Here is a 15,958-nt window from a genome sequence, read left to right on the forward strand (position 1 = left end):
AGGCAGAGTCGAAGCGTTACCCAAGGAGACGGTTTGTGCTGCAGAAGGCATCTGATCCAGCAGGAGCACAAGAGAGCCCGAACTCACCAAATGGCAGTGGTCTTCTGAGTATTCCACATCTGAACGCCATGGAAAGAAGGAGAGAAAACAGTGCATTAAAAAAACAACCATGGGCGAACTGTCCTTCTCCTAAGATTCCCCTTGCTATAAACAGAAGTGTTACATGCGCTCTTTGTAGCTATAGTTCTTTCCCCCCCGGTTGTGTCTTAAGACCTTAATAAGAACAGTGCAAAAATAGGAGGGTCAGAGGGTGGCGTTGGAACACCCCGGGAAGTGTTCAGACAGGCTGAAGAGCGTTTGGGGGTGGGACAGGAGAGGTTCAGGTCCCATTCATTGAACACGTGGACCTGGAACCCCTACTGTGTGCCAGAGGCCACTAGGCAGGCAGCAGTGTTCAAGACCGAGCTCCCTGCGCCCTCATGGAATTCACATCCAAGCCAATGAGAGACTCATACGAATTGCGAAGTTAATATTTATATCCTTATGATAAGGGTTGCGGGACAGAATTACATGCTAAGAGAGTGTCTAACAAGGGACTGGCCTCGCCCGGGAGGCACTCTGGGGAAGGGCTGCTGGAGCCGAACCTAGATGAATGGATACTGAGCCGGGCCAATGGCAGGGCAGGGGGGATGCCAGCCCTTCTCGGATCTGGAAGAAGGTCACAAAGGAGGTGGAGAGCAGCACAGAACTAGGACATTCAGGAAGAAATGGGGCTGCGGAGGGAGTGCTGGGTTCAGGGAAGGGAGAGATTGAGGCACCTGAGTTTTTGCTTTGACGATGTCAGAGACTAGAACTTTTTTTTTTTTTTTTTTTTTTTTTTGGTGCCCACACCCATGGCATGTGGAAGTTCCTAGGCCAGGGATCAAACATCCACAGCTGCCGCCCTGCCGGATCCTTAGCGTGCTGCACCACAAGGGAACTTCCAAGACTACATATCTTGAAATGCTCATGGAAAAATGTAATAGAGGGGAGGAAAGCAAGTGCAGGGGAGAGGAGAGACGCTCTGGGGTCAGAATGCTCAGAAAGTCGGGAGCATGGAGAGGGACAGGCCTTGCTGGGAGGCAGAGCAGCCCTGCAATGTTGGGGAGCGAGGAGGAGGGGCTGGGCAGAGGCAGGCAGGGTGGGAGATTAGGCCCTGGCCTTCGAGGACGGTCTCATTTCCATTTTCTCTGTGAAGGCCTGGGTGAAGTCGTGGGCTGACAGGCAGGGGAGTTTGGGGGGTGGGCAGAGCTTCGAGGAGCGAAGGGAGGACGATGGAGAAGCACAGTGTGAACAGGCTACGGCGAGGGCCCTGGTCAAGACGGGCGCCAGGAATTGACGGGCTCCAGCTGTGCTGTGCCGCCTTCCTCCTGTGGCTGCTCAGCTGTAGGGCAGGAAGGCTCGCAGCTGGGCTCATCCGGGGCTGGGTTGGGATTTTCACAGAGGATGTAGTGAAAGGACAGGGGGCAAGGGTTTTGGAGGGTTAACAGGAAAGGGTCGAAATGACTCACAGCTGGATGGGACAGGGAGGAGGCAGAGGTGCTGACTGCCCCCAAGTCCCATTGAGTGATCCAAATAAGAAGCTCTCAAAGGGGCAGCCTTTGAAGGCGGGAATACACAGCTCTTGCACTCATTACAACCCAAGGCTCCACTCCCCCTGGACCAGAAGACAGCCGCCCTCTGAAAGATGGTGTCTCTCCCCAGAGCCTGCCATAGGGATAGACGGGGTGGGGGCGGGATGCCCCAAGGGGTATCTTACAACCTGCCAAGTTGTCCTGTCTAATTGGGAGCCCTGCCTTTCCTGTTGGCACTCCCGAGGTGCAGGGACCTACCAGGCTGCTCCTAGCACTGAATCCAGGAATCCGGAAGCCCCAGCTCCAGCTGCGCGTATGAGCAGACCCTCGCCCTGAGGCCCAGAGCCTTGCTGAGACTGAGCGCCGATGGCTTTGGCTTGGGTATAATTTCTCGGGAGACAAACCTGGACGATCCAGGGACATTCTCAGGGCACTGTCACAGTGTTTTCCTGCCCCGAGGCTATCAGGGCGGTAGGAGAACGTGGAGAGGCTGGCCTACAAAGCTTTCCCCCAAAGCTCCCTCTGTCGTTTGTCTCTCGCTAGGAGATCTGGGCTAAGGGAATTATCTTGTTTGTTCAGAGCTTGCAGGGCTGTGTGATAATCTGCTGGCTTCCCTCCTTTCACCATGGGGGCTCCCCTCTCTTAGCCCCCATCCTATGGAGGAGCTGGGAGAGAGGCACCATGGCTAAGATTTAGGGCTGTTAAAGACAGCAACTTCCTTGGGGCAGAGCAGCCCCGAAGCAACCCCTGTTTCCAGCTCACTCTCTTCCTCCCAGGTCACGGCCTCAGGACCAGAAACAGATGGAAAGGGCTCTTCTCTGCTCTCAGAGAATTACATGGCAACAACCCAGTCTCATCTCTCTTACATCCGAGAGAGGCAAAGAGGGATGCTTTAAAAAGGTGAGTGAGAACAAAAGGTTAACCACGTCATGTCGCTTACCGGAAGGGAAATTCGCTATCTTCTTGAAGACCTTTATAGTGGATCCATTTGAGATCTGAAAGCAAAGATAAAAAATACATGAGTTTTCAAAATTTAATGTACTTCTCAACTTTACCCAGGAATTACATGGCTGGATGGATCTTACATTCTCTCACTTATGCAATGAAATATTTATCAAGAAGTCCTGTGTTCCGCGCACTGGAGGCCGAGGCTGTAACTATGAGCAAGACACTGTCTCTGCCCTCAAGGAGCTCCCGGTCCTGTGAAGGAGGCACTGGTGGCCGTGAGAGGCAGTGAGGCAAGTGCCGGAAGGCGGAGGCCAGGATGCTGTGGGACCAGCCGGAGGTGGGCCAACCTTGGACGAGGGGAGGACTCAGCCGTGCTGGGAGGCACCTCAGCCTCTCGGAGGTCTGGGGACATTTGGACCACGTTCATGTTCGAGCTTCCCACGATATTAAATGCTGAAACTGGAGGTCCCATCGTGGCGCAGTGGTTAACGAATCCAACTAGGAACCATGAGGTTGCGGGTTCGATCCCCGGCCTTGCTCAGTGGGTTAAGGATCCGGCGTTGCTGTGAGCTGTGGTGTAGGCTGGTGGCTATGGCTCTCATTAAACCCCTAGCCTGGGAACCTCCATATGCCGAAGGAGCAGCCCTAGAGAAGGTAAAAAGACTGAAAAAAATAAATAAAACAGTGCTGAAACAACTTTTCAAAAACTGGCCTCTAAAGCTGGTCCCTACCCTCCAACGCAGAAATTTCACATCTAGGTATATACATGTACATAAATACCTACACATCCTGAGAGTAAATGCCTCTACTGGAAACAACCCAAATATCCACCAATAGTAGAATGAGTAAGTTACCTTGAGGTATTTCATAAAACAGGGTATGAGGAAACAATGAAAATGAGCTAATTACTGCTACGCGCCACGTGGGTGAAGCGCGCAGTGACAACGATGAGCAAAAGAGGCCTGATGAAATGCAAGGCATACTGCGTGATTCCAGTCACAGAAATCTTAGAAAAGTCAAAACTATGATTTAAGTGTTTGAAGAAGAGAAGGGTGGTGGTGATTAGGGAGGTCCAGAAGGCAGCGTCTGTGGCGCCCGTAATGCTTTCTGTCTTGATCTGAGCAGGAGTTATAAGAGAGGCTCACTTTGGAGTTCCCGTCGTGGCGCAGTGGTTAACGAATCCGACTAGGAACCATGAGGTTTCAGGTTCGATCCCTGCCCTTGCTCAGTGGGTTAAGGATCCGGCGTTTCCATGAGCTGTGATGCAGGTCGAAGACCCGGCTTGGATCTGGTGTTGCTGTGGCTCTGGCATAGGCCGGTGGATACAGTTCCGATTCGACCCCTAGCCTGGGAACCTCCATATGCTGCGGGAGCGGCTCAAGAAAAGGCAAAAACACACAAAAAAAAAGAAAGAAAAAAGAGACAGAGGGGCTCACTTGGCGATAATTCATCCATCAGGACACTAACAAATTTTCTTTTTTGCATGTCTTTCTTATTTTTTAAAATAAGCTTGTAAATATCATAAAATTGCATATCCTTTAAAATAAAAACTTTAAAATGTAGGAGTTCCCTAAATTTTAGGAGTCGTGGCACAGCAGAAACGAATCTGACTAGGAACCATGAAGTTGTGGGTTCAATCCCTGGCCTTACTCGGTGGGTTAAGGATCCAGTGTTGCCGTGAGCTGTGGTGTAGGTCGCAGATGAGGTTTGGATGCCGAGCTGCTGTGGCTCTGGCGTAGGCCAGCGGCTACAGCTCTGATTGGACGCCTAGCCTGGGAACCTCCATATGCCGCGGGTGCAGCCCTTAAAAAAAACACAACAAAAAAACACCTTTAAAATTTAAACATGACAGTCAGGAAAGTATTTAATGTTCACTAATATTAAGTGTACAGCTCAAGAATGCTCACTTTAAGTATATACCTGTGTAAGCATTACCCATATCAAGATATAAAATTATATTTCAAGGTCCCAAGAAGTACCCCAATTATGCCTTCTCAATCAATAACCGCCCCATCCTCAGCCAGAGGTAATCACTTTTCTGACGTGCATCACCATTGATTAGTTTTCTCTGTTCAGGCCCTTGAACTTCATATAAATGAAATCATTCAGTGTACTCTTGTGTCTAGCTTCTTAAGGTCAGCATAAGGGCTACAGTGTTTGTTAGAGCTACCAGCAGGGTGTCCTCTTCACGTTTTATGTTATTCCTTTTTGGACACACCCATGGCATGTGGAAGTTCCCGGGCCAGGGAGCGAATCCAAGCTGCAGCTGCGACCTACACCACAGCTACGGCCACGCCGGCTCCTTAACCACTGCTCCACAGCAGCAACTCTCAGGTCATCTTCTGATAAACGACCATGTATTATTTTATGGTGGGAATTTACCACAAACAACTGCCACACAATAACAGGAAAGAAGTATGGACACACGCTGCAATGCGAATGAACCTCAAAAACATGAAGTGAAAGAAACCAGTCCCAAAAGATCGCCTATCATATAATCCCATTTATATAATTTGCCCAGAATAGGCAACTACAAACAGAAAGCACGTTACCAGTTGCCTGAAACGGGTTGGAGGAGTGAGGAATGGCTCTTAACAAGTTCAGCGTTGCTATTTGGGGTGATGAAAATGTTCTAAAATTAGATGTGGTGATGACTGCACAACTGCACAGATTCCAAAACCCACTGATTGGGACACTTTTAAAAGGTGACTTTTATGGTATATAAATTGTATTTCAGTAAATTGCCACAGATCGTACATGTACATGTTTGGCAAAGAAATGCTTTTCCCACTCTGACACAAGCGGTCAAGGTCCATGCTGAGCCTCTTTTGGAGATAAAGCCACGCGTTCGCACCTGAGGCCCTTTGGGACCATGGAACCCAGGCCCAGGGGCCCTTAGTGCACCGCTTCCCCGCAGCCAACCGGGGGACTAGGTGCCAAGAGCCAGGTGGCAGGCCCTGCTCCTGGGAGGAGCAAACTGCTCTGGGGGACTAGCCCACAAAAACACATGACCAGAAGGGCATCAAGAAGCACCAGTGTCGGGGAGACACCAACCCTCACCTGCCTCTGGCATGCGGCTGGGGGGTTAACCCTGTCACTTGCAGACATTATCCACCCGACATCTCTAAGGCGGTTCTGGATTCTGATAATCATTTGGACCGGACCTCCCTCGGTTTGGAACAGAAAGAAACTCAGAATTTCTCTTCCAGCCTGTGGCACTTCGGTTATCAGAATGTATACAGCTGCTCAGCAAACTCCAAAGGATTAAAGCCTCATCTCCTGCAGGTCGTCCCCACAGAGGAGAACAGGAGGGAGAGCCAGCCCTGGAGAGGGCCTCCCGCACGGCGTCCGGCCAGCGGTGTCCCACCAGCTGTCAGGTGAGGCCAGAGGCCTCCAGCTGCTGGTGCTCAGGCCATCTTGTGGGGAGGGGTCTGGGCCGGGGCTGCCTGGGGCCACGTGGCCTCCGCGAAGGGTCTCAAGCACGGATCCTCCACCCTTACCGAGCTCTCGGACTCTGCTCTTTGCACCAAACATTCCCCCTTCGCCCCTCGAGCCATGCACCGTTTTCTGGCTGATTTTTCAGTTCTCTTCCCTCTCTGATGCAATGAAAGCAAAGACCCCGTGCAGACGCCCCCTTAGCAAGACTCAGACACCGAGTTGATGAGAAGGTTTGAACAGAGACACAAGATTCCTCCCCATGAAGAGCTGAATAGGCTCCGTTTCTAAGCCAATAAATATCTTTTTATAAAAGGAAGCTGGTGATTCATTCTGGGTAATTGTCAAAGAATGAACCCCAAATGGATCCCGTTGAGTGTTGAGCCAATACTGCGCTACTGCCAGACGCCTGGTTTTGCCCCGGAGCGAGCACCCTTCCTCTATAATCACCGTGCCGCGGAGGGGCGTTCCGAGAAGGAGTGCAGCCAAAAGTTCAAATGTCTTTTCAGGAGCTGGCAGCCACTGGCTGCTGGCACCGTGCTCAGGCCTTAAGACAAGGCAGACGCGGCTTGTCCCGGGGAGATTTCACTCTGAAATTATCTCCCGAGAGCAAGTGTAAAAGCATTTTATTAGCGGATGCGTGGTGTGTGTGTCTGTGCATGTGTGTGTGCGAGTGTGTTGCTAACTTTCACAGCTGCTCTGGGGCTGGAGCATCTCCGCCCCCCGCCACGTGATGCTCTGACAATGTGGTAAAGACGGAAAACTCGTTTATTTACAGATGTTTGGGGGTTCGTGGCGGGGGAGAGAGGGGTTCCATTTTTCTGTCTGGCACAAGTCGGCTGCTGCAAAGCTAAGGACAGACACGCCTTTTTGAAAAGTACCACAGAATCCAAAGTGTTAAAACTGTGATGCTGTTTGTTCCATCTGAGGAGGTCCAATCGCTTTCCTCAGAGTGGCTCATTAATCCTCCCGTACTCCTGTGAGCAGGGAGCATCCTCTGGGCCCTACTTTAGGAATGAAAACCAAATTAAATCAAAGAAAGATTAATGTCACTAGATGGATCTGTGGCAGGAATGCTTCCCCAGCCCAGAGCAGAACTGGTCCGCACGGCAATTGCAAATTAAATTCCCTTCCTGTCTCACAGTGCCCTATGATTCCAAATGCCAGGGAGGCCAGACCCGCCCCCCCCCACCCCCCCCCCGCCAGTGACGGCTCGTCCGTGTTGGAAAGAGGCAGAGATGACTTCGGAGTTGTCCACCATCAGAATCAGGAGGTGTGACCCCAAAGGGAGAGGGGGACCCTGTCATCCGTTTCAAGTTGCTCCTGAAACAAACACTACCCATCCTGCAAACCATTTGCAACTGCAGGGGAGATTTCTTTGTGCTGAAATGCTATCTCTAAGCCACATGTTGAAAATAACACCATAAAAAAAGAGATTTTCTAGAAATATAAGGTTGCACTTGTATTTAACCTGATGAAACGCCCATGTGTGTAACGAAAAGTGGTCAAATATTAGCAATTTCACAGAGTTGCACCCAAGAGGAAAGCTCGAATTTTTGCCTAAGAACTTGATGGAAAATCATGAAGAGCGTCTGAAATACCGTGATATGTTTTCCTTAAAGAAAAAAGTCTGAAAACACCAGGGTCAATACAAATCAAACACCAGGGTCAATACATGGACGCCTTTACGGGTATCTGTCATTCCTAAAATGGTATTTTGTGAAAAGAGAATTCTATTCAACTAGCGTTGTCCCAGCAACCGCTCATCAATACTGCTCCCCGCCTTCCCCGTAGCCCTTCTCGCTGACACCCCAAGGCTGGAAGCAGATGAAAAGGGAATCTATTTTTTAACTCAGGGCCAGACGGGTGACCTTACTCGGTCCTTCTGGAAAGGAGGCTCGGGGCTCATCAGAGCATCTGGAAGGGGCCGTCAGAACACTCTCCATGGGTACATCTTATCACACGTGATGTTCTCGGCACCCAGGACAGAGCTCTGAAGGATTCTTGAACTGAGTGCAGATGCGGTGTAGCTCCTGCTGCTTTCTTGTATGCTTGGAACTAGCCCGGGGCCGTGAGAGCCCTGGCTAGTCCTCCAGCAGCTTGGCCTCCACCAGGGTGTGTGCACAGCCGGGAACCAACTCGCCATGCCTTGGTTGGGCTGGAGTTGCCAGCTCTGGGTGCCTGAGAGAGGTTTCCCTTCTGATGAAGGCAACTGTTGTCGCGTTCAAGGAGTGTTGACTTTCAAGGATATCAAAGTAGGATGAGACGTAAGGAAGCATTCGGATAGACGCACGGATGTGAGATTCATCATGAGATGTGAAGAGCAGCTGTTCTTTCGAACTTGACATCAGAGAAGGTAACTACCAGGACTTCTCATGCGCTTTCCAGCCAGACTGCTTCTGAGGCTTGGAGCGCGGGCTGCAAGCCTGGCTCTGAGCAAGGTTACCCCCCGTGCCCCCCCCAGCCCTGGGAAAAGCCACCGTCTCTGTGCAATTCACTTTGCAACTGCTTCCAGCCCTGGGGCATCACTGAGGAGAGCTTCGGGAGCGTGGCCAAGTTTCTTAGACTCCCGGTGTCTCAGAACGGGGATAACGAGGCATCTACCACACTGGGCTACACGGAGGGCAAAGGAGTCACGGTGCAAACGCTCCTAGAACAGTGCCCGGTGTACAGAAAGCGCACCACGTGTTTATGAAAGAAGAACCTGATGTCTTGCTGTAAGAGACAGACCAATCCCGCTGGTGTCACAAAGGACACACCTGACCAGAAGGACCTTCTCAAGCAGGCCCTTTGGAATATTCCTGTGCGCTCTGAATGTCATGTGCATGACGCTGGCATTAGCAATGGCTCCTTTGGCACCGGCCCGTTCCCGTCACAGTGGTTAAACGTCTTTTCTGCCCTCAAACCTAACAGCTCAGAATGAGAGGTGTGATCCGTGGAGACTATTTCCTGCCGGACACAACACCTGTCCTGCACACTTGATGCCACCCCCACAGCAGAGAGCGGCTGCAAGAACACAGTCCAGCAAAAGATCACACAGGGGGCAGATGCAGAAAGCGTGGGCGGGGAGGGAGAAAGCATCCTGCCAGGGTGGCATCGGGAGAGCATCCCACGCCCCTTATCCACGTGCACGGACGCACCCAACTGATCCCATCTGCTCCAGAACACAGCACCGTCCCCTGCCCACTCAGTACACACACGGCAGCCGAGTGAGGAAGCCCTCGGGGCGGGTTTAATTATAGGGGAGAAAGACGCCTCTGGCTTTATGCAGTGTGTAAAGACATCCGCTTTCCCCCTTGTCGGCACAGGACAGAGAGATCTGAGCCGAAACTTGCCTTCTTCAGTGCCCATCTACTGGAGAACGAGGGCAATGAAATGCCACCATCACAGGCTGCTTATGCACCGGACCCGTGCTGGGCACCGGCTGCCACTGTCACCCCTGAGAAAAGCGACCATGCCGACGCTCAGGGCTGGCGAGGATGTCATCCTGCCGGTGACAACTGGGCCTCTGGGGGCTGCCTCTGGTCCATGAGATGCCATAGCTCTGCGGTGCCCTCAGATCCCCTCTAGACACCTGTTCTTCAAATACGCGGACAGGAAATCATTCAGAGGAGGCCAGCGACACTGTGTTTGCCCTGAGGACAGAACAAGCCACGAAGACACAGGCTCCTGCTCCAGCAGCGAGGACTTTGTTTAGACAGGAGGAGGAACGGGCCGTCACTAAAGATTAACTTTAAAACCGAACTAATTTGGGCTAATTGGAGGGAGGTGAGTCTGAATCACTTAAAACTCTGAGTTAGACCCTATTTTTAAATGAAATGCAGTTTTTTTGCTTTCAAGCACTTACAGTGACTCAAACTAGGGCGCTTTAGTAAATGAATAAGAGTGATCATTAGCATCTTGTCTCTTTGGAGGGAAATGCGAGTGTTGGAGGAGAAAATTTTTCTTTAATGAAAGGGCAAAAGCAAGCTGCGGCGCAGCCCTGTCAAATGTGCAGGGGCGCTGCTAAACGGAGTACAGATTTAAGGTGGCTGAGGGCGGTGCTGGGTCGTTTCTTCCAAGCGGCGTTTGAAAAACAGGGCCTTTGAGATGGTCCAGGCACAGAGAGCATGGGGCCGGTGACCTCCCCAGTTTCCGTCAAGCTCCCTGCGTTTATTTGCCTCACGGCTTAGCTTTTTAAACACAAGGAGAATCCTTTAAGCCCTGGTGTCCTAGTCTTGTCATTTGTTACCACCATGTGGCAATGCTAGGCTATGAGGCCAATAAATCATTTGGACGGGAAGTGACTACAGGCCGGATTAATTTCATTATCATCCTTAAGCAGATAGGTGTCTGGCGTGGCCGGTGTCTCTGGCGAAGATGGATGTCCTGTCTCCTGACAGCCGTCCCGTTGCCTTGCACATGGCGCTGGTTCTGCTTTCCCCCACTGGACTGTCTTGTCCTGCCTTTTCCTTTTAAAGGCAGAGTGGCCACACCCGCTTCCTCTGGGGCCCACCCCAGGCCACACAATTGCCAGGGGACACCAAGAAGCCTGACCAGGGTGGCCCAGGCCTGCACAGCTGAGTGTGGCAAGCACATTGTTAAGAGCCCCGAGGAGGGTGTTTGTGGCTGCGGTTCTGCCAAACTTGCCAAGACAAGCGCACTCCCCAGATACAGGGAGAGGAGGAGATGGGAGCTGGACTGGCAGCTCTGAACTTCAGACTGATGCCATCATAAGCGCCCTCGAGGAGGTCGCGTCGTGGCTCAGCAGAAACGAATCTGACTAGTATCCATGAGGACGCAGGTTCGATCCCTGGCCTTGCTCAGTGGGTTAAGGATCCGGCGTTGCCGTGAGTATAGGTCACAGACATGCTCAGATCCCATGTTGCTGTGGCTGTCATGTAGGCCAGTGGCTACAGCCCCGATTCAACCCCTAGCCTGGGAACCTCCATATGCCTCAGGTGCGGCCCTAAAAAGAAAAAAAATACTAATAAAAAATAAGCGCCCTCTAGCAAGCACTTCCCACCCGTGACCCCAACCTCCTTCCATCCCGTTAGATTTCCTCTGGAGCAGTGCTTCGCCAAATGTGGCCCACCCAGCTTTCAGAAAGTTCCCTGGGGATTTGTACAGATTCCCAAGGCTAAGATCGACAGTTCTTAGCAAGATGCTTCCAAGGTTGGGAAGTCTAAGCTGCAGGAGGGTGAGCACAGGAGCGAGTTGTTCAGCTGCCACGTTCTCTGCCAGGCGCCCTCGAACAAAGGCTGCAGAGGCAGCACCCCGCCAGCGATCACCCAAAGCAACCATTTCCAAACTGGCTCTGAGACCCACTCAGCCAAAGAGCCCAAGGATGAGGTGGCCTCTGTTCTTGGCTGCTGTCCAGGAAGCTCTGCTCAGGGAACGGTCTCAGCTCCTTTCTGGGTGAGGGGAATGCCTGGCAGGACCCAGAGACCTTCTCGCTGCAGAGATATCTCCCTGGCACTCACAGCCATGAAAGACGGGGGGGGGGGGGGGATGCGGACGTGCCAAGGGGCCTGGGAAGCAGCTCCCCATCGTCTTCTTCAAAAGGGCCCCGCATCTGTGCGTCCGCCCAGCCACCCCCGGCGCCTTCTGGACCCCTCCCCTAGTATCTTCCTCGCCCGCACAGCTTGAGGTGTTCGCCTTCTGCCCACCTCGGAATCCACCTGCTTGCCTCCATCTCTGGAGCCACCGCGTCATTTCTGGGCAACCTCCCTCCTCATGTGAAATTCTTCTCATGAGTCTCCCTACATCCAGGTTTGCACAACAGTTGCATGCAGATGTCTCTGCTTAAGACCCTCCAATGGCTTCCCCACTGGGCGTGGGATAAAATTCAGACTCCTGAGGGAAGCCGCCGGGTCTGCATCAGGGTTTGCCTCTCCCCTTCTGGCGCCCCCACGTCTCCCACTTCCCCATGAGAAGCCGGGCGTGTACTGGTTAAGCCTTGGACCCTAGAACCCACAATCTGGGTCCTGACCTTGCCTCTGCCCCTAACTAGCTATTAGTAAACCTCCCTGGGCCTCAGTGTACCCATCTCTAAAATGGGTTGATAAGAGTCCCTACCTCTCAGGAGAGCTGTAGGACAGAACGAGCTGAAATGAAGGGAAAGGCAGAGGACAGCACCCGGCACACAGCAGGGGCTCTGTAACCATCGGCTGTCAGCAGCTCTCCCCGCCACCCCGGCCCCTCCAGTTCTAGCCAGTCTGGAGAGCTTTCTTCGGAAGAACACACACGCTCCCCTTTCACTGCTGGGCATGCTGGCACCCCATCCCAGCCTGGTTAAGTGCTCCTCACTCTTCAGGTCTCAGCTGAGTCACCGCTTCCTCCAGGAAGCCTCCTGGGATGCTCTGAGTCACCGCCCCATCACAGGGCGAGGTGTTGCCTCACTGCTCGCCCCTTCTTCCCCTTCCGCCTGCTCCCTGGGGCTGTAAGCTCCCTGAGCTCAGGGACCTCATGTTTGCTCCTTCTGCCTGCAGCCCCAGCCCTCGGCACAGAGTGTCTATGCAACAAAGATTTGGACACAGTTGCAGAATGACTTCTAGGGTGTTCAGGAGCCTCCCCTCCCTCCCCTCTGGTCTGGGCAGCCTTCTCGGGCCTTGGCTCTCTGTGCCAGCACATGCGCCCTTCGCCACCTGGACCCTCGCCCAGCATGGGGGTCAGAGGCCAAGGAGGTACTGCTGAATATTTCGAACAAACAGGAAAGGTAGATCTTCAGAAACAAAGGACCCTGCTCGAAGGTCACGGGGTCGCCTGTCAACAGCCGTGTAGCTGAGGACTTTTTATAGCGTCGGTTTCAGCATCAAGCTGAACAGTAACCACCTCCACTGAAAGGGCCAGAGGATCTGGTACAGGTGAAGTTTCCCACCTAAACCACAGGATGGAGAGAAACTGGGCCGCGTGAACACTGCCGCTCTCGGAGAGCGGGGTTGCCTGGGAACCAGCAGACCACGAGAGCAGCAAAGGAAATCGCCTGCCCCCAAAACAAGCAACCTGCCAGTGATTTCAGAAAAGCGGTCAGAGTTGTGTAACGTTTCAAAGACCTTACATGGGCCTGGAGGTGCTCTCATTCCATTCGGGGCTGAGGAAGGAGAGGGCGGGGGCTAAATCTCGTTCCTACCTCGTAGTGGCCAATGGTATTCAGCTTCGTTATTCCATCCTCGAGAATCACAGAGGAGCTGTCAATATCCAGAAGTTCTTTGTGTCGTGTGCCCACCTGAAGCTCTGAAAAAAAGCCAAAGAGCATTTTGTTCGCTTTTAAAATGACGAGGGAGTTCCCGTCGTACCTCAGGGGTTAACGAATCCAACTAGGAAACAGGAGGTTGCAGGTTTGATCCCTGGCCTCGCTCCATGGGTTAAGGATCCAGCATTGCCATGAGCTCTGGTGTAGGCTTGGCAGCTACAGCTCCGATTCGACCCCTAGCCTGGGAACCTCCATATGCCATGGGAGCGGCCCCAGAAAAGGCAAAAAGACAAAAACAATAAAATAAAAATAAAAATAAAATGACAAGGGCAGGAAGTCCCTGTGGTGGCGCAGTGGAAACAAATCTGACTGGTATCCATGAGGATGTGGGTTCAATCCCCGGCTTCCCGCTTTGCCGTGAGCTGTGGTGTAGCCCGGCAGCTGTAGCTCCAATGTGAACCCAAGCCTGGGAACTCCCATATGCCACAGGTATAGCCCTAAAAAGCCAAAAAAAATTTTTTAAAAATCAAAATTTAAAAAAATAACACTGAGAAATGTAAAATGCTACCCTGTCACTTGGGCAATTACTGTTTCTCACCAGCTGAAAAGAGCAAAATGGTTTTGAAGGGTCAGAGAGACAGTAGTGGGACCGGGAGCCGGAGTTTTTTGTTTTTGGTTCGTGCTTAGGGCTTGGATGTGTAAGACCGCTTCCCCCTGAAGCTTTTACTCTGAGGCTAAGCCTGGAAATACAGCCAAAGGGAGACAAAACAACGTTATTTCGGAGACTAAACTCTTTGTAAAATTCCAAAAGCAAATTTGTGTGCCCACTCCTGTGTGTGTGTGTTCACAAGCAGGTGCTCTGAGAACTATCTTCTGTGGGTCCCCGTGTAGAGGGGCACTGCTGGGCTTTGTCTCCCAACACTGGGGTTCAACCTCTTTACAGAGGTCGCCACCTTGTGCCCTAGGGTCAGAACGTGGGGTTTCCTTTTTGTGAGCCTGCACAGCGTTGACTTACGATGATTCGAATGTCACTTTAGCACCAACACTTAACAGACTGGAAGACTGCACATCAAAATCTGGATTTCTGATTCCCCTTTAAACAACTGGCTCATCTGGTAACCCTGACCCCACAGGCACACGTGGCCATCATTGGCAGAAGCTAAAGTGACACTGCCCCCTTCCATGGCGAGTGTCTTGCCCCAGTTAAGCTGGGTCCCATGCATGTTCTATCAAGCCAGGTGGGCCGACACCCCTCATTTGTGATGCCTCCTGCCTCTCTGGGCATCTGAGTTTGTGGAGCCTCTGCTGTAAGAGGTCTTAGCACAGCTACTTTTGGTATTGGGTTTTCATAAGATTTACGGCTGACTTCTAAGGCTTTGCCTTGGTTTTCTGAGGCTGGCCTAGCGGGTAGTTTGGAAGATCGGCATTTGCCATCTGACGAATGGGAAGCTTCTAGTGGGCTTGGCCTGCTCCCTCCCCCCATGTCAGAGGCCAGGAATACCTGATGGGCACAAACTCTGGGCGATACTATGGACGTGGCCACGGCAGGACTGGGCTCTTTCCTTCCTCGGCTCTGAGGGCTCATCTCCTTTGCAGTCAGAGCCTCACACTGTTGAGACCGAGGTGCAGGGCAAGGGGGTGGATGGTCCTGGGTCACAGCATGGCCTCCCAGCTACCCTCTGGACCCTGCCTCTAACCAGGTGAGCCCATAGCATCTTGAAGTGACCAAGAGTCCATCCCAACAAGGGCAGCAGAAGAGAGGTGGAGGAGAGGTGCCTTAGTGGCCCGGCTGTCTTTAAAGCCAGGTCTTGGCGCTGCGACCTATTTGCCTGGTTTCCCCGGGATCTGCCAGCCTCCGCCCCCGGCGTCTCTCAATGGCCTTTTAGCGGGAGGCCTGCCTTGCAGGGCCGGGTGGGAGGACTTGAACCGCCTGCTTAGTCGAGGCTACGAGTGTACACGGAGGAGAGAGGACCCTTGTTACGCCGTCTGTCACGGCTGCGATTTCCCCCCTTTCCCCTGTCGCATTAGCTGCCATAAAATCCCACGACAGTCTCCGGGGAGGGCTGCGTGGAGTCGGCTTGAAAATGCTGATGAACATTTGAGTGACGTGGAGCCCTGTTAGCTGGCTCACGCACATGCTCGCCTCTGCCGTGCACCAGGAGAGCCCGAAAATGAATTCAGAGCAGATGCTGCTTCGTGGTGGGGGAGGATGGAGATGACACTTAATGCAGGATGCGACAGCAGCAAGGAAGATGACCTTTCTAGCTGCTGAAGTTAACACCCAGAGTCTGAGCCACCCACTAATGACACACTCAGTATCACAACAAACAAATCAAACGCCAATGTGAAATGCAACACATGCAGAGGGCCTCAGGTTGACACCTCTCTGTACTTCTTGATGCAAGGTGAATTCATTCCGTCTCGGGGTTAGCAATCTCATGAATCTGATTTACAAACATTATTTATATTTATAGTTATACAGCATCTTTGAAAGATCCTGCTTCTCAGAGTTCCCGTCGTGGCGCAGCGGAAGCAGATCCGACTAGGAACCATGAGGTTGCGGGTTTGATCCCTGGCCTCGCTCAGTGGCTTAAGGATCCAGTGTTGCCCTGAGCTGTGGTGTGGGTTGCAGATGCGGCTCGGATCTGGCATTGCTGTGGCTCTGGCTTAGGCCGGCGGCTACAGCTCCGATTAGACCCCCTAGCCTGGGAACCTCCATGTGCCACAGGAGCGGCCCTTAAAAAAAAAACAAACCCAAAACACAAAGATCCTGCTTCTTAGGAAGAGT

The 15,958-nt window shown here is 52.4% G+C and overlaps 1 protein-coding gene across 6 annotated transcripts in view; it reads right to left on the reverse strand.

Moving 5' to 3' along the window:
- The window catches only part of PLXNC1 (plexin C1), a 155,721-nt gene that overhangs the window by 11,431 nt on the left and 128,332 nt on the right, over nucleotides 1-15,958 (reverse strand). For all 6 annotated transcript variants that reach the window (XR_007135949.1, XM_047788273.1, XM_047788277.1 and 3 more), the window contains 3 exons: nucleotides 13,108-13,211; nucleotides 2,554-2,608; nucleotides 88-119 (listed from right to left, as the gene is read on the reverse strand). Coding sequence is in view for 5 of the 6 variants with exons in the window: in XM_047788273.1 (XP_047644229.1) it covers nucleotides 88-119; nucleotides 2,554-2,608; nucleotides 13,108-13,211 (191 nt within the window). In the remaining variant the exon portion in view is untranslated. The remainder of the gene's footprint in view (nucleotides 1-87; nucleotides 120-2,553; nucleotides 2,609-13,107; nucleotides 13,212-15,958) is intronic.

This window comes from Phacochoerus africanus, chromosome 7 (assembly GCF_016906955.1).
Source record: "Phacochoerus africanus isolate WHEZ1 chromosome 7, ROS_Pafr_v1, whole genome shotgun sequence".
Classification (NCBI taxonomy): domain Eukaryota; kingdom Metazoa; phylum Chordata; class Mammalia; order Artiodactyla; family Suidae; genus Phacochoerus; species Phacochoerus africanus.